The sequence below is a fragment of the Lemur catta genome, chromosome X (genome assembly GCF_020740605.2).
Source record: "Lemur catta isolate mLemCat1 chromosome X, mLemCat1.pri, whole genome shotgun sequence".
Classification (NCBI taxonomy): Eukaryota; Metazoa; Chordata; class Mammalia; order Primates; family Lemuridae; genus Lemur; species Lemur catta.
In genome coordinates this window covers 52,121,614-52,140,989 of record NC_059155.1, presented here as the reverse complement: position 1 = coordinate 52,140,989, position 19,376 = coordinate 52,121,614, and the positions used below count along the sequence as shown (strand labels likewise).

The window sequence follows — 19,376 nt, the reverse complement described above, 5'->3', positions numbered from 1 at the left end:
GAGTCTTTGATTTGGTTCTCAGTTTGACTGATACTGGCATATATGAATGCCTCTGATTTGTATATATTGATTTTGTATCCTGAGACTCTACTGAATTCATTTCTCAGTTCTAGGAGTCTCTTGGTTGAATCCTTAGAGTTTTCTAGATATAATATCATATCATCAGCAAAGAGTGAGAGTTTGATCTCTTCTGTCCCTATTTGGACTCCCTTGATTCTGCTCTCTTGCCTGATTGCTCTCGCAAGGACTTCCAGCACTATGTTGAATAGCAGTGGGGACAGTGAGCAACCTTGTCTGGTTCCAGTTCTAAGTGGGAATGCTTTCACTTTTTCCCCATTCAGTATGATGCTGGCTGTGGTTTTCCCATATATGGCTTGTATCATTTTTAGGTAGGCCCCGTCTATGCCTATTTTGTTAAGCATTCTTATCATAAAAGGGTGTTGAATTTTGTCAAATGCTTTTTCTGCATGTATCGAGAGGATCATACGGTCTTTGTTTTTGCTTCTATTTATGTGGCGTATTACATTTATAGATTTGCATATGTTGAACCATCCCTGCATCTCTGGGATGAAGCCCGCTTGGTCATGATGCATTATTTTCTTGATAAGCACCTGGATTCGATTTGCTAGGATTTTATTGAGAATTTTTGCATCTATATTCATAAGGGATATTGGTCTGTAGTTTTATTTTTTTGTTGTTTTTGTGTCCTTTCCTGGTTTTGGTATCTATTTATTCATTTTTTAGTAGAGAAAGGGGCTCACTAGGTTGACCAGGCTAATCTCAAGCTCCTGGCCTTAAGCGATCCTCCCGTCTTTGCCTCCCAAAGTGCTAGGATTACATGTGTGAGCCACCATGTTTGGCTAACTTCTAAGCTCTTCATATGCTGGTCTGGAAACTGTAATTTGTAAAATCTCCATTCTCCTTTGAACCTTCTCCAATTAAGATTTTACTCCAAGCATTCCAACAAATTGTTAATTAACATCCCAAATGGTCTCTGAGATATTGAGAAGTGATTAATATTCTCTCCTACTTCTACACCTTTGTCTTCTAGATCCTTCCCTCTGGTCTGGAAGCATTCTCAAGTGTCCATTCTAAAATTCCCTCCCTTATCAAAGGGATCCCTCCCTAACCACTAGTTCTTTGTTTCCTCAACCTACATAAAACTCTCCATTGCTTTGGCTTCTAATATACCACTCTCTCTTGTTTTTCCTTCTACTTCTGGCCATTACTTTTGTCGAACTTTCTTGTGTGTCTGACCTATAAATGTTATGGACGCTGTGGAGTTCCATCTTTGGCTATCTTTCGTGTAATTCTGTACATATTCCCTTGATCCTGTCTTCTGTCATGATTTTAAATTACTATGAACTAATAATTCCAAATCATCATCTTCAGGCCAGATACTCTCTTCTGATTTGTAGATCTGAACATACAGCTGATGAATGGCCATCTCTACTTGAATATCCCACAGCTATATCAAACTCAACATGTCTCAAACTAAACTCATAATCATTTTCTACCCCATTTCTTCTCTAATGGTTGCAGTTACAATTATGACATCATCATCTACCATCCACCCAATTACTCAAGCCAGTAGCCTGAGGATCATCCTAGAGTCCTCCATTTCTTTCGTGCCCCACGTTCAATTGGTCATCAAGTGCTTTCAGTGTCCATTTTCCCTTCTAAATATTCTTCTGATCCTTCCTCCCTTCTGTACATAACTACTGCCATTCTTGAGTTCAAAGACTCATCATTTGAATTACTAGCTAGACAAGCCTTGCTTCTGATCTGATTTCTACATTGCTGCCAGAATGAGCTTTCAAAAACACAAATATGACCACACTTCCTTTCAGTTCAAAAGCCTTCTGTACCTTCCAGTTGCCTTTAGGAATTGCCAAACTTCTTCACCTGGTATATAATATTCTTTATAATCCAGTCCCTGCCTACTTCTCTAGCCTCACTTTCTGACTTCTATTAATACTTCCACTTTAGGCTCTGGCCATATCTAGCTCCTTGTTTCATAGTGCTTTGAGTGCCTAGAATGTTGTTTCTTTCTCCACTCTTTATTTGCTGAATCTCTTTTCATCTTTCAGAACTTCAACATACTGAGTGAGGCTTAGGTATTGAAGCCTTTGTAAAGAACCTCCCTTTTGTTGCTGCCCATCTCCTAAACAAACTCATTCCTTTTTCTGTAGCAATCCTATACTTTATAAATATGTATATAATTGCGTGCAAAACTCTTAATTTCCTGTTTTACATATCTGCTTTTTCTATTAAGAGTAAGCATTCCTTGAGGGTAAAGAGCATGCTTGGACATCTTTAATTCTATAACATTTGACACAGTGCCTGCAATATAGTAGACACCCAAAGAATATTTGTTAAACGGATGGTTGTAGGCAGGGATCATGCCTTGTTTATTTCATTTTCCCCTAAAACACCTAACTCCATGCTTTGAAAACAGTAGATACTCAAGAAATGTTGAATAAAGGAAGGAATACCTTTGAATACTCAGTTCTAGATGTCTCCCCTGAGGTATCTTTCTAAAAGTTGGACCTCTGGTTGCCCCAGTACTCTGTTTATGCACCTGTTTTGGTATTTATCACAAGATGTCTTGTGTTGCATTAAGTTGGGTTCATGTTTGCATCTCCTCAAGAAATTGTAAACTGCTGAGTGTATAGAAACCATTTCTCATACATACTGCTTTTACTTCTCCATAGCATGGCTTAGCACAGAATCTAGTATATAGTAGGTATTCAATAAAGAATTACCGAATTAAATCTAGCTTTAGTTGTTTGCATTTTCTCTGTTATCTGAGTCTAGGATACAATGAGTATCTTGATGTCCGGCTGAAGGAAAACTTCCTGAGTCCATTTGGGTCTTTTCCCTGAGCCCACAGCTCTACCATCTTCCTACTAGCCCAGTGGTCTTCAGACTTAGGCATTTGGCAGGAAGTTTCCCTTATCATTTTCCTTGCCTCTTCTAATCTGTCCCTGCCAAAAAACACTGTAGTACATTTTGGTTTGGGTATCTTGGCATCTTCCCTTCACCTTCATACCTTGTCCACATTTTTATTACCTTTCTTTTTCTCTTTTTTTTGTGGGGGGTGGATAAAGGGAGGAAGTTTTCTTCCTCTCCCCAATCACACACAGTTAATAAGTCTATAGCAGTATAGTATAATGGTTAACAGTTTGGGTACTTGCTTCATACTGCCTGTCTTTACCTTACCACTTAACTGTCTATGTGGTCTTAGATAAGTTAGTTAACCTTCCTGAGCCCCATTTTCCATATATATGAAATGCAATTAACAACAGCAACTATCTTACAGAATTTTCATGAGAGTTAAATAAGACGCGTAGAGTATACCACAAAGGAATAAAGGAAGGAATAAATTTGAATACTCAGTTCTAGATGTCGCCCCTGAGATATCTTTCTGAAAGTTGGGCCTCTGGTTGCTCCCGTTCTCTGTTCATGCATCTTTGTCATCTCTTCTTTATTCCCTGTATTGGTTTGGAACATACCCCTCCCCAAATAGCTGTTATGGGAGTCTGTAGATTGATAGAATCAACCCTTTCAGAATTATTATGTCTGATAATGCAATATCCTTTTCCTTTAAGTATATGTGTATGCATTTTAATTTGTCATTAAAAAAAAACAATATTGCAGCTGTTGCACCCTTGGCCATTTATCCCAGAGAAGTGAAAACTACTTTTATGCAGGTCACGTACTGAATGGCTGTTTATATAGTGTTCTTTACAATGGTTCCAACTTTTTTGGCACTAGGGACTGTTTTGATGGAAGATAATTTTTCCACAAAGCAGAGAGCAGGGGGATGGTTTCGGGATGATTCAAGTGCATTACATTTATTTTTCACTTTATTTGTACTATTATTACATTGTAATACATAATGAAATAATTATACAACTCTCCATAGGTTGGGGACCCCTGCTTTAAAAGTTAAATTATAGAGTGGAGAACAGATTACTGTTTACCAAGGGTTAGAGATAGGTGGAGAAGGGATGGGTGTGACTATAAAGGAAGAACAGCAAGGAGTCTTGTGTTATATATGTACGTATGTGCCACTGTGCTGGTTATAGAAAGCTATACGAGTGATACGATTGCATACAGCCATACACACAATTAATAACTGTAGAACATGTACACAGTGTATACGTATAACAACATGTATAACTGAACTGGTATAATCTGAAAAAGATCTGTAGATTGTACCAATATCAGTTTCCTGGTTTTGATGATGTACTATAGTTATTGCAAGATGTTAAATTTGGGGACACTGGGTGAAAGGTCCATGGGACCTTCCTGTACATATTTTGCAACTTCTTGTGAATCTATAATTACTTCACAATAAAAAAGTTTTTGAAAATTGCAACATTAAGGATTACCCATAATCCTATCATTCTATACTAGGCTACTGTTTTCATTCCTTTATGTTCTAATCCCATCTTTTTCTGCATGCCTACATTGTTCAACATATTTATAATACTTTTACTTAACATTTTTTTAGTTCACAAATTATATACATATATATCTTTTTCTTTTTTTATTTCAGCATATTATGGGGGTACAAAAGTTTAGATTATGTATATTGCCCTTGCCCCCTTGCCCCCCTAGTCAGAGCTTCAAGCGTGTCCATCCCCTAGATGGTGTGCATTGCACTCATTATGTATGTATACACCCATCCCCTCCCCCTCATCTGCCCAACACCCAATTAATGTTATTACTATATGTGCACTTAGGTGATGATCAGTGAAACCAATTTGATGGTGAGTACATATGGTGCTTATTTTTCCATTCTTGGGATCCTTCACTTAGTAGAATGGGTTCCAGCTCTATCCAGGAAAATACAAGAGGTGCTATATCACCATTGTTTCTTATAGCTGAATAGTACTCCATGGCATACATATACCACATTTTATTAATCCACTCATGTATTGATGAGCACTTGGGTTGTTTCCACATCTTTGCAATTGTCAGTTATGAAGAAGACCCCAAAGGCAATCAAAGCAACAACAAAAATAAATGGGACCTGATCAAATTAAAAAGCTTCTGCACAGCCAAAGAAACAGTCTTGAGAGCAAACAGACAACCTACAGAATGGGAAAAAATTTTGCATGCTACACATCTGATAAAGGGCTGATAACTAGAATCTATTTAGAACTCAGGAAAATCAGCAAGAAAAAATCAAACAACCCTATCAAAATTGGGCAAATGACATGAATAGAAATTTTTCAAAAGAAGACAGAAGAATGGCCAACAAACATATGAAAAAATGTTTAACATCTCTAATCATCAGGGAAATGCAAATCAAAACCACAATGAGATATCACCTATCTCCAGTGAGAATGGCCTTTATCAAAAAGTCCCAAAACAATAAATGTTGGCATGGATGTGGAAAGATAGGAACACTCATACACTGCTGGTAGGACTGCAAACTAGTGCAACCTCTGTGAAAAGCAATATGGAGATACCTTAAATAGATACAAGTAGACCTTCCATTTGATCCAGCAATCCCATTATTGGGAATCTACCCAAAAGAACAAAAGACATTCTGAGTGGATTAATAAAATATGGTATATGTATACCATGGAGTACTACTCAGGTGATATAGCACCTCTTGTATTTTCCTGGATAGAGCTGGAACCCATTCTACTAAGTGAAGTATCCCAAGAATGGAAAAATAAGCACCACATGTACTCACCATCAAATTGGTTTCACTGATCATCACCTAAGAGCACATTTAGGAATAACATTAATCAGGTGTCGGGCAGTTGTGAGTTGGGGGAGGAGATGGGTGCAATGCGCACCATCTAGAGGATGAACACGCTTGAAGCTCTGACTCAGGGGAGGGAAGGGAGGCAAGGGCAATATATGTAACCTAAACTTTTGTACCCCTATAATATGCTGAAATAAATAAATAAATTAAAAAAGAAATTCAATGCTCACCAGCATTATAACGCTCATAAGGGTCACAAATATTTTAAATTAGAGGGAGAGACACAAAAGATTTTACTGCAGAAATTAAAAGATGAAAAGCAAAAGCACAGACAATTCTTTCAAGCAGCAATAAGATCTGCAAATAATGCCACTGAGACAACTTATAATGTAACTTATGTACTTGGGAAAAAAGGGAAGCCATTCAGTGATGTAGAAATTGTGAAAGAATGCATTGTCAAAAAGTTGCAGGATGCTTAGACCTCCGATAACGTTTCAAAGTTCAAACAATTGCCTCTTTCAAGGATAACAATAACTGATTGGCAGCATGAATTAACCTTCAATTTAACAGAACAACTTCATGGAATACTTCAAAAGGAAAATATGTATTATTCAATCACTTTGGATGAATCACCTGATAATACTGACTTGGCATAGATTTTATACTTCATTCGGGGTATAGCAGAAGATTTTCTTTGCTACGAAGAGTTACAGACTTTGGGTATTCTTGAGAATAGAACACGGGGAATAGATATCTTTAACAACTTTCAAGATAAATGTCATGCAGTTAGACTAAATTTGGTAAATTTAGCGAGTGTACTTACAGACAGTACACCTTGTACGACAGGAAAACATAAAGGGTTTATTGCACAGATAAAAAAATAGTATTAACAGATCCAGATGCTCTCATTACTTTTCATTGTATCTTCCATCAGCAATATCTCTGTGCTACATCTACTATTTTAAGTGACACGTTGAAACAAGTTATAAGTACCATTAACTATACTCCTGCAAATGCAGCATGGCATCACCAGTTTCATAACACACTAAAGTTGAAGGATGAAGTATTCAGTGTGGATTTGTGGTATCATTCTACAGTGCATTGGCTATTGTGGGGATAGGTGTTAGCCAAAATTTTATCTCTGTGAGAACAGACAATTAAATTTTATGAAGAACAGAATCAGCAATATGAAGTATTGAAAAAATATTTCTGTAGGAATGCAGCGTTTCTGTGTGATATCATGTCAAATCAAAACGACTTGAATATTTCTTTGCAAAGTAAAACTAAGTCTATATATGATATGGGGCAAAAAAAATCCAAGCATTTCAAAAAAAAGCTATCTTTTTTCAAAACACTTCTTCTTCAATAGGAGATTTCAGATGAACATTTTCCCCAGTTAGCAAAGATCATTCATGAGCAGGAAGACATATGTGAATCATTTGAAGAATATGCAGCTGTTATGGACCTATTAATTGGTGAATACAATGAAAGGTTCACTGACTTTGAGAACCATGACATCACACTCAAATTGGCATTTCAGCCTCACCTAGTTGATATCACCAAGGCACCTGAAGAATTACTGATGGAATTGATTGAGCTCTCAGTAGAAGACATTTTAAAGTCATTGATGCTAAAAAATATCCTATTAAAATATGGAAAAATGCAGAATACCCACACCTTCAGCAACATGCCTGAAAAATATTTTCTTGTTTTTCAGCCACTTATTGTTGCAAATCTACATTCTCCTACCTAACCCAAATCAACACACCCTTAAATGACTGATATCCATCTAGAGCTGCAGTCCCCAACCCCTGGGCCATGGCCCATTACTGGACCATGGCCTGTCCGGAAACAGGGCTGTGCATCACCACCAGAGCTCCACACCATACCCCACACACACAACACCCCATCCCCCATCCCCTATCCCCAGTCCATGGAAAAATTGTCTTCCGTGAAACCAGTCCCTGGTGCCAAAAAGGTTAGGGACTGCTGATAGAGGATCAGCTGAAACTATGGACCTCCAAACTGCAACCAAATATTCAAATGCTTTCCAACAAAAAGCAGATACAACAAAGTCATTAAAAGGTTAGTTAACTTTAAAATTAACAAATAGTTCTCATTTTTTGAAATTATGAAATACACAGTAGTTAGATATTTATAAAATAATGTTCATTTTTAAGTATATCTAATTGAAGTTTCTTAAATGTGGCCTTATTTGATTACAGCTAAATTAATGCAGCTTTCAAACATGAAAATGTTCCCCACCCCTGGGCTAAGAGCACAGACTTGTGTCACAGACTGTCTGGCTTAATATTCCAGCTCCAGGCAAGTTGCTTAAGCTTTCTGGCTCTTTCTTTGTATTTGAAATGAGGATTACAAAAGTATTGTTGCAAAGGTTAAATAAGTTATAAACATGTAATATTTATGTAAAGCACTCAGAATAGTATGAGCACATAGTAATTGCTCTGTGAAGGTAAGATATTATTATTTTACCCACAAAGAAAGTGAAACTCAAAGCGGTAATGGGACAGTCTAAGGTCACACAATATATCAGTATCAGAGCTGGGGCCAGAACCCAGGTCTCCTAACTCCTTGCCCAATATTGGTTTCCCAAATAACGAAAATGTCTTTAGAGCTTATCAAAAAATCTTTCTAAAGTACTTAATTATTATACCACAAAACCACAAAGTGATATCTAAAAAGATACAACCCTGAAACAAATCCCAGTGGTTTCTAGGAGTAACTGCCTAGTTCGGGTTTCCTAAGAACAAACTGAGGTCAAAAGAGGGGTAGGTTTTGGTGGTAAGGAAAACTATTCCAATGCCTGTAAAATAGTGTCCAAAATGCCAGACCACTGCCACCAGGGCTTTGTAGGTAGCCTCTTTCATTGCAACGTAGTACCAAGAGCTTTTCTGGCTGCTCAATCAAATCTGCCTCAGAGACAGGCTGATCTTGGAAACCTCCAAGGATTACTGTATACTAAAGCCTCCACCATTGTTTGGCTCTGATGGAAAGAGAAGGGAATACACAGTTATTGAGCACTTAATATGTGCCGCGCTCATCATACCTTATCTTATCATCTTAGTCCCAAGAGGTAGATATTATCCCCATTTTACAAATGAGGAAACAGATTCAGAGCATTTAAGTGATTAGCCCAAGAACTCAGAGCTAATAATGATACATCTTGAATTCAAATTCTAAAAAGTTCATGCTTTTCCCACTATATCACACTATTTCCTAGACTGAAAGGATCAAAGTGAAGCCAACTGGATTTGGACTTTTGAGAAGTGGAAGGGGAGCACAATTCTCACCTGTAGAAATCCCATTTCCTTGATAACAGAAAACACTTCTTCACCCAGTTTTATCTTTATTTTGACCCTGCCTCATTCCTAAATGAATTTGAGGTGGTTTATAACAAAACACAGATCTACAGTTAGGTTATTAGAATGGAAAAATCAAAGCCACGAAGAGGAGGAGGAAGCAATTATGCTAAGTACAAGGGCTAATGTAGTTCATATGACTGAACATTAATTTGGTCTTAGTTTCCTGGAAGTCAAACCAAAAATTATCTGCTTTTAGGAAAGCTTCATTTAATCGTAATATCCTTTGTAGTACTTTACAAAGTAGTTTTTCAATCATAATTACTTTGTAAAGTAAAGAACTACAAAGTGTTATTATATTTTATTATTATCCATAATAGCATTCTCTACCCTTCCAGCCCTCCAATTATTTTGGCTGTTGTTTCTATGATAATGCCACAGTTTATCACAGTCTAAACCAGCTATGTATACTAAACAACTAAAAGAGAATGCTGCCTCCGCTGCTTGCTAGATGTCTGACCTTGGTCAAGAAACTTCAGCTCTCTGGGGCTCAGCTTTCACATTTGTGAAATGGGAGGCTTGGACCATCACTAGATCCTTATTTATTAATTTATTAGTAGCTTTATTGAAGTATAATTTACATACCACAAAATTCACTTGTTTTAAGTGTACAATTCAATGATTTTTAGTAAATGTACAGAGTTGTACAACCATCACAATATAATTTTAGAACATTTCCATAATGCCAAAAAGAAACCTCATTCCCATTTCTTATTTACATAATCTTTTAAAAGGTCCTTTCTAACTTTCCATTGCTAGATTTACAAAGTTTAGTAGCTCTTTGCTACTTATGGAACCAAATTCAAATTCCTCAGTGTAACATTCAAGGTCCTTTATGATCTACATAATCTCATTCTTTCATTTTTGGATCTTATGCTTGGCATCTCATCACCTTACTTGATTAAGAGATCCTAGAAGGCAGTTGCTATATCTAAGCCAGCTATCTATCCTTAACAACTCCCAATGTGGGGTTCTGCAAATAATATCAATTAAAACGATGATAATAGTAATTGGTAGCTAAATGAAGCATCTACCATGTGCCAGGCACTGTTCTAAGTATTTTTTACAAGTATCAACTCATTTAATCCTTATAATAACTCTGTGAGATAGGTACTTTTGTCCCTGCCATTTTACAGATGAAGAAACTGAGGCAATAATAATAGTATTGTCCTCATGGATTGTTCTAAGGACTGAAGACCTATTTCATGTAAAACATTTAGCACAGTGCCTGCCACATAAATACTCAATATGTGCTAGCTGCTATTATTATTTTCATATGGGCCACTTAATTGTTTCTTCTCCCTCTCAAATTCCATATAACCAGCCTAGTTTATAGCTTTAATCCCCCAACAGGGGGATTTTAATACTTTAACATTTTAATACTCAAAGACAAGAGCAGTTCTGCCTCCCTATCAGCCCCAGCTAAAAAAAAAAAAGAAGGAAAAAAGGAGTATTCAGGTGAGCTGATTTTGAACTGGGCAAGTGGCCCAGCCTTAGGTGGGTTGGTAGAAGAGGAGTCTAGACAGCAGAAGCCCCTTTACTTTAACGATGCCACTTTCCCATACCATGTCAGGGAACTTTGTACAAATGACATGATCTAGAAAGAAAGGGACCCAGAAAAAGGTTAAGGCTGGCTGCTACAAGGGATATAGTTATCTTTCATAGAAAAGGGCCCTGAAGAGGAGGGGATCAAGAGAGGAAAGGTTTGAAGGTTGGAGTTGCTGCTCTGCCCATCGGGCTGCATCAGCGTCTTAAGTTAACAATGGGTAGAACACTACTAGTTAGTTACAAAAACACTTTCACACACATCCTTTTATTTAATCCTCACAATCACCCTATGAAGTGAGCAGGGCAAATTTCATTATCCCCACTTGGTAGATGAGGAAAGCCAAGGCTCAGAGAAATTAAATAATTTGTCCAAAGTCATCAGCTAGTAGGTGGGGCGACCACCACTCTAATTCAAGTCTTCTGGCTTCAAACTCCATGTTCTTATGGACTTCAGTTAGCCTGGGCCACTGGGGTGGGGTTGGGGTTTGTTAGGATCAACAGAAAAAATTAATCCCAGACTAGTTGTGAACTCTTCACTATTCCCCAGTCCTAGATAGGAAAAAGAAAAGAAGGGAGGTGGATTTGCAATAGAAAAGGGCTGGCGTTGGGGAGGAAGAGAGTAGGATCTAAAAAGATGAGAGAAAAAAAGAGACAGCTTTAACTGGGGGCTGGCTATAAACAGGCGCTAACTGGCCTGCCAATGCCACCTCTTGAGTTTCTCCTACTGGCTGAGCAGGGCCAGGTCCAATCTACTCCACCTCCCCTTCCTTTTCAATAGCTCAGCTTGGGCTGGAGAGATGTTGTCGCCCCCAAAACCCACGCACGTACACCAGAGAGCTGGGGCGGGGGTGGCGGTCTGAGCAGTAGTTGGGGGCTGACTATTCTGTTGGGGTATGGGGAGCTGAGAGGATGGTGGGAAAACGCTGGATAAAGGAAGTAACTCTCTAAGAAGCGACGCCATGTGAGATATTCACGAAGTGCCGCAAGCATAAAAAGCTGGGATAAGGGTGGGTGTGAGGTAAAGGCTGGGATATGGGAGGAGGTGTGGTTTGAGGGCCAGAGTAGAGAGGGACCCGCAGGCGCCCACCGGGCGCGGGGGCAGTGTCGTGTGAGGGGACGGTGGCGCAAACCACCTCCTCCTGCACCGCCGCCGTGCGCAGTTAGGTCCTGAGGAGGAGCTCAGTTTGGTTGAAAGGGAGGTGTGGACCAAGAAAGAGAACGCGGATACCGGCGCGGGAAGGGGGCGTCAAAGAGCACCCAGAGAAGGCTGAGGGGGTGTGCCTGGGCTCCGAACTGAGCACTGAGAGGGGACCTGTGGCTCCCAGACTCGCCTAACTCTTCTCCTTACCTTGGGTACGGTGATATGGTCCATGACCGTACTTCCCGCCACTCGAAGCCCTCACTGCTACTCAGGCTGCCGCCGCCACTCCCGCCACCGCTCCAGCCGCCTGCTGGCCCAACTCGGGCTCCTATCCCCGCCCACCCAATCCTGGCTCAAACTCTCAGTCACCTGATCCTCGCGGAGGCTCCTATCGCGACACTTCATGCGTAGCCGCTCTCGCCATCTTGCTTCCTGGCAAACGCCCTTTTCTTCAGGGAACGGATTATTCTGGTTTAGGCTCGAGGTTTGGCCCAGTTCTTAAGTCCCAGACTCTAGTACAGCCACCCTTCTCACATTCCTTGATGGTATAAGGGCTCTAGACACCGGTGTCGCTCCACTACTCTAATATTACAGTGATGGCACCCTGCAGGCTGTCCCATGCTAACAACTGGGTTTCTGAAGAGCTTTCCAGCTGTGAGACCTTTGGCAAGTCACCTTAGAATATTTTGTGAAATATGGAGAGGCATATCCTCCTCTTTATCTTCTCCTTTATATTTGTGCTGCCGTCAACCTAATTAAGACCTGGACTATTGTAGTAGCCTCATAATTTTTGCCATCACAGATGTGAGAAGAGGACCAAGGAGGGGCCCACTGGACCATCTCTCAGCAGGCCCTAAGTGGTGTGCTCTGAATCAGATTTTTAAGGGAAAAAAGAATAGTCTAGGTGTTGGAAAACCTGGGTTATACTCCTCTCAAGTTTTCCACTAACTTGCTGTGTGACCTTGGGCAAATAATGTCACCTCTCTGGGTTGATGAAGGTTATATTGAGGGCATTGGCTGCTATCTGCGGGGTCATTTCTAGCTCTCTTATTGCAATGTTTTGGTTTGCAATCTCATGTCCCCTACAAAGTGATTTCTTTATTTTTGAGTGCCCACAACACTTGCTAGCAAATCTACTCTCTTATGATATTCTGCCTTCTTCCCTAGCCTGAAAGCTCTTCCATGGCCCTATTTTCCTTTGAACCCTTGAACAGTTCCATCATTTTCAGTCCTTTTAGTGCCAAATGCCTCAAAAGAATAGTCTATTTATCATCACCTTTACTTCTTCATAACAAGCTCACTCCTCCCTAACCACTCCCCTCAGTTTGCTCATTAACATCATCCTTAACTCTAATTGCTGAACCCAACAGTTTTTCTCAGTGCTCATTCTCTATCGTTTTACAGCATTAAACACTGTTGATTCATATTCTTTTTTGACATTCTTTCTTCCCTTGGCCTTTCTGATAAAGCATACGCACTGCCTGCATCCCTAACTGTTCTTTCTCTGCCTCCCTTTCAGCTCCTCTTTGTCCTTTTTTAGCCATCTCCCCAGCTTCTATCCACATTCCTCTCTTCTCTATTTTCTTTCCCTTGGTAATCTTGATCTTGTCCACAGATTCAACTCTTACACCCTACTAGGAGACTCCCAACTTTACATCTTAAGCCCCATGACCTTTCTCCTGAGCTCAAATTTAGGACTTCCAACTGCCCACTGAGAGTTCCACTTGTGTGTTCCTGCTAGCACATTAAAGACATCATAGCCAAAAACAAACTCCTCATCTTTCATACACTCTCCCTAACCCCTAGCATTCTCCTACCTCTACCACATGCTCTTTCTGAAGTTGTCCCTGTCCCTACTAATGGTACCACTCAGTTGCTCAGACTTTCATGCTGTCTGAGACAGTGAAAAGTGTGTGTGGACTCTATGGTCAGACCAGGTTCAGATTTTGGCTCTGCTATTTGCTAATGATACATGACTCTGGGCAAATTACACAACCTCTCTGGGCCTTAGTTTTCTCGTCTATAAACACATTTTCATCTATAAGCCCATTCTTATGGGAATTCAAAGATGTAATATATGTGAGATGACAGGAACGTCATAAGGGCACAATAAATATTGGTGGTTTTCTTCCCTTCTTCAACTTGATCATTGAACAGTTCTGTTCTCTTCTCTCTCAGATGATTACCTGCCTGCTTAGTTCACCAATGAAATAGAAGCCATCAGAAGGTAACTTCCATATCCTCCCACAACCCAGTCTGCTTGCTGCCCTGCATGTGAACCCATACAATCTGCCTTCAGTGAGTGAACTCTTCCTGAGCCTTCCTAAGGCAACCCTTCCACTTGTACACTCAATTTCATCCTCCCTAGCCTGTTCAGTTGTCCCCTTTCCGTTACTATGAAATGTTTTCACTTTACCAGATCATTTCCATCAGCACAAAAACGTGTCATAATAGTTCTGATCTTTAAAAAAAACCTCCTTTTTTTTCTTTTTTGAGACAGAGTCTCACTCTCTTGCCTGGGCTAGAGTGCCGTGGCATCAGCCTAACTCACAGCAACCTCAAACTCCTGGGCTTAAGTGATCCTACTGCCTCAGCCTCCCGAGTAGCTGGGATTACAGGCATGCGCCACCATGCCTGGCTAATTTTTTCTATATATTTTTTTAGTTGTCCAGCTAATTTCTTTCTGTTTTTTTAGTAGAGACGGTCTGTTTTTTTAGTAGAGACGGGGTCTCGCTCTTCCTCAGGCTGGTCTTGAACTCCTGAGTTCGAATAATCCGCCTGCCTCAGCCTCCCAGAGTGCTAGGATTACAGGCATAACCCACTGCACCTGGCCCAAAAAGCCCTTTCTTTCTCCACATTCCTGTGCCCCACCTACCACCCCCCCCCATTTCTTTGTTGTACTTTTTAGCAAAACTCCACAAAGGATTTATCTAAATCCATTTTTGTCACCATTTCTTTTCCTCTCTTCTCATTCTCTCTTGAAACCACTCTAATCAGGCTTTGCCCCCACCACTCCACCAAACTGTTGCCAATAATCTCCCCATTGAAAAATCCACTTGTCATTCTCAGACCTCTTCTTGTCCCCTCAGCAGTATTTGATCACTTCCCCTTGATACATTTTCATCACTTGGCTTCAGGGACAGACACCACTCTCTCTCCTGCTTCTCTGACTTCTCTTTACCAATCTCATTTGCTGTTTCCACTCATCTTACCTATCTCTATATATTGAAATGGTGCCAGGGCTCAGAACTTGGTCCTCTTCTCTATTTACACTTATTCCCTGGGTGCTGTCATCCAGTCTCATGGCTTTAAATAGCATCTATTTGTGGAAAGAAGTTGTGAACATGGTGAACCTGTGGGCTTTTTGACTTTGTACCTAGAGCTCAGGTCTCAGCAAGATTAGCCAACATATGAGATACTAGTTGCTGCAATAGTCACTCTCACCTGTTCTGTTTTACATCTAAGCTTCCAGCTCAGTTATTGCCCACTTAGGTTCTACTTCCAGGGCTTTCCTACTATTGTGTCTTGGTATTCTTCCCACAGGACCCCAGGGAATTAAGTAGGTGTATATTGACCCCATTATTTTGCTAGCTATAGAAAGCTACCACCAGAGGTCACTGATGATGTAGTTGATGACAACTATTTAAAAGTCACAGAGCCTTTGTGACCTCACTCCTGCTCCAGAGGTAGCTTGATAAAACACAGCAGAGGGTAGCTGGGGCTTAACTTCATTTGAGTCACCAAGACCTCCTCCATCTTGCTACTGGGGAAGGGCCAAAAGAGACAGACTGTATTTTTAGCTTATTTCAGTCTCAGCTTATCAGACTTCTTGAACTGATTGCCAACAAACTTCCTTTGAAGACCAACTTGCTAGAAAGAACTTTATTCATTTTTTAAAGACAGCTTACTTGAATCATGGAGTCCATAGGGGATATCAGCGAAGACATCTGGCAAGACTGCATCACCCTCTTCCTACAAACTGGAATGTGCTGTGATGCAGCAATTATCACCAATTCCCCACCCTGGTTATTAGCTTCTTATTCTGAAGGCAACTTGTTCCAGTTGAACCAGGAAGAAATTCAGATTTTGCTGGCAAGGGAAGGGAGAGAGAAGTTGTTTCTTCAGGGAATCACCCTTGCGGGAACCAAATGCTTGTTGATCCGGGACAACCTGTATACTGAAGGCAACAACACCATGGACCTGCGCACCAAAGGCCAGAGTAGGGGCACCCAGGCAGTGACAGTAATTCAGATCGAGTCTGTATACCTTGTGGTGATGGGACAAAAAGGAACAGAAGGAGGGCCTCTCAATCTCAAAGCTTTTGAGATGGCAGGTTACATCAAAGAGGCCATTCGTCAACACATGGCCCATTTCTAACTAAATAAAAAAGAATTGGTGTTTAACCTGTAATTTGAATTCAGTGTAATGTATTTCACCTTTTAAATTAACATGTTCTTGAGGGGATATAAAGGGAGATCCCAGATGAAGTTTTGAAGGGCGTGCCTGTATGTGTGTGTTGGGAGGGGTTGTGGTTTGGAGAGTGAGTAGTTCCTTCAGGCATTTGGGCTCTGGGCCTTTTTGGTTTTCTTCCTATCTCTCTCTCTCTCTCTCTCTCTCTCTCTCTCCTGTTTATTTTTTGGGTTTTTTTGTTTGTTTTTTGTTTGTTTTTTTACATATTTTACACCTAGAATACCATCATTCTATTCTCAGCACCTGGTAGAGAGAATAAAGGCCTGGGAACCAGAAAATCTTGGTTCTAATCCCAGCTTTTTCCTGTGATTTCTTTTTTCTCTCTGGGTTTCAGTTTTTTTATCTGTACGTTACCAAAAGCTTGGCACTTGTCCTCAAGCCTGCATCAGAAGAACAAGAACAAATGGTTTGAGGAGAAGGAAAGAAGTTTATTACTTTGGCAGCAAAGGAGGAAAAAAGAGCTTCTCATCTCAAAATCCAAATTTCCTGGACATAAGATACAGAGCCTTTAAAGGGAGGGTCCCTCAGTTTTAGGATATTGTGGTTAACTATTCTAATCATCCCATCTCTGCCAAAGACAAAGCCCCACCTGGGCCCACCACAGGCCTGAGAAGGCCTAGTTATCTCTTAACAAAAGACTTAACCTGCCTCAGGGATGAAGGCCAGGCTACAGTTCCCAAAAAGAGTGGGGAAAGTTTTAAAGAGACAGAAAATATTTTTGATGGTTTTTTTTTCAGGCCATTCCCTCTGTTACATATTACCCACTCTCAATTTTACATTTCCATATCTATAGGAGGAGAGGCAACTACTCTGTTACATGTACAATGAGGAGTACATTATGTCTCCAAGGACTCTTTAAGGTCTGGAAATCCAGGACTTTGTAACATTACATACATCTTCAAGGACGAGCTCAAGTACTATTTCCTTCAGGAAGCTTTCTCTGACTGCCTTACCCTTGGGGATGACCCGGATTTGAACTCCTAAAGCACCAACATTCTGGGTCATTTTTTTTTTGGTCCTTAATCATATTCTGGCCAACATTTCTTGGATGATTCTTCTGTGCTCTTGTTTAACTTTTCACACACGCATTTTAGGGATTTTTTTGTTTGTGTTTGGGGGTTTTTGCTTTTTGATTTTGTTTTGTTCTGTTTTTTTTTTTTATTCTGTATTAGAGATGGGGTCTCACTCTAATGCCCAGATTGGAGTGCTATGGTAGATCATAGCTCACTGTAACCTTGAACTCCTAGGCTCAAGCAATCCTCCCACCTCAGCCTCCTGAGTAGCTCGGACTACAGGTACTTACCATCATGCCCAGGTAATTACAGGTTTGTTTTTTTTTTTTTTTTTTGTAGAGACCATGGTCTCTAACTCCTGGCCTGAAGTGGTCCTCCTGCCTTGGCCTTTCAAAGTTCTGAAACTAAGGTGTGAGCCACCATGCCTGGCCTACATTAGTTTATTTCCCAATTTGATCATACTCTCTTAGAAGAAAATATCTTTTACTTCTCTATTGCCTTCCCGGGATAACCCAGTATGGGACTCTGCCAGGGGAGTTGGTTACAGGCATAACATCACTTATCAGGCAGAGATAGATTTTCAAAAGTGGGGATTCTGCAGCATGTGACTAATTGAGGTGTCTGTGGCTAAATTTTCTTCTTCCAATTGGTAGCTCACCTTTGGACCATTTATGCCTTCACTGGTGTCACCGTCAGGGGAAGCATGGGTGGGAAGGATCTAAGAAAGGAGGGGAAAAATCTAACCAGTATGGCTTGTGGCTAGCAGCTCTGGGACAAGCTGGAATGAGAAATGACAGAAATCAGAAAGACGAGGTAGAGTAATAAAACATGGTGTTTATTTGACCCTGCTGTCACCAGTCCCAAGGATCAATGATTATGAAGAACCCCTTTCTGTGTTAATTACAGGAGACACCTCTACCATACATATGCACACGCACACACATACATACACACCCCCTCACAAGCTTATAAAGATCAGGGTTTAAATATGGAGGTGGTCCAAATCTCCAGACCAGCACTCTCTGATACAAATATGATACCATTTACATATGTAACTTTAAATTTTCTCTTAGACATATTAAAAAAGAAAAACCAGATGAATTTAATTATAAGAATATATTTTAACCTAGTACATTCCAAATATTTTAATATGCAATCAATAAAAACATCATTAATGAAATATTTTACATGTTTTTCTGCCAAAGCTTCAAAATCTGGTGTGTATTTTACATTTACAACACATTGCAATTTAGATAAGCCTAATTTCAAGTGCTCAGTAGTCACCTGTACCTAGTATCTACTGTATTAGGCAGCACAAGTCTAGGCCAACCCTGATCCAATGTTTGAAACCCTCCTGCAGCATCCCTGCCAATACATCCATCCATTCATCCAATATACACCATGTCAGGTAATGACTATGTAATTAGTGAAAATTTTAAGAAAGAGGAAAAAGAGTCTTCCTAGACAAAATTCTATTAGAGATAAGACAAGTAAAAACACAAATTACAGTACAATGATCTAAATGTTATGAGTTTGTTCATTCAAATTTGTATTGCACCCCACTATGTATCAAGTACTGTTCTAGACATAACATTGGACAAAATACACAAAAACCCTATGAGGAGCTTATATTCTACTGGGAAAAACAGATAATTTGAGTCATGAGATGATAAGTACTACGAAGACAAAAAAAGCAGTGTAAAAGGAGTGAGAGAGTGATGGGAGAAACTATTTTAAATAGGGAGGTCAAAGGCAGCCAATCTGGAGAAAGGATATCTGAGTAGAGATGCAAGGAAGTGAGGGAGTGAGCCCATGTCAAAAACCGAAGGAAGTATTTCAGGAAGAAAGAACAACCTATTTAAAGTCCTTGAGGCAGGAGCATGCTTGGTCTGGTGAGGTACCACCAGCCCAGCGTGGTTGCAGCTTCCCAGGACAGTGTCCCATTCCCTTACCTCCTATGGCATCCTCAATTATAGTGGTGAGGCAGCAAGTGCTACCTCCCAGGGTGGAGCAGCAAAGCAGAGCTAAAGCTCTTGCCACCCTCCTTCTGGGTGCTCACTTTCTGATTAAATTGCATTAACTTTTTTTTTTTTTGG

General features: G+C 40.1%; 1 protein-coding gene across 2 annotated transcripts in view; it reads right to left on the bottom strand.

Annotated features, from left to right (window-relative positions):
- Positions 1-12,122, bottom strand: part of MTMR8 (myotubularin related protein 8) — a 95,303-nt gene extending 83,181 nt beyond the window's left edge. Inside the window, exon 1 of one of the 2 annotated variants that reach the window (XM_045537949.1) lies at positions 12,005-12,122. In XM_045537949.1, coding sequence (XP_045393905.1) covers positions 12,005-12,028 — 24 coding nt within the window. In that variant the 5' untranslated portion in view covers positions 12,029-12,122. The remainder of the gene's footprint in view (positions 1-12,004) is intronic. The other variant, XM_045537950.1, reaches the window with a different exon arrangement.
- Between the last annotated feature and the right edge of the window lie 7,254 nt (positions 12,123-19,376).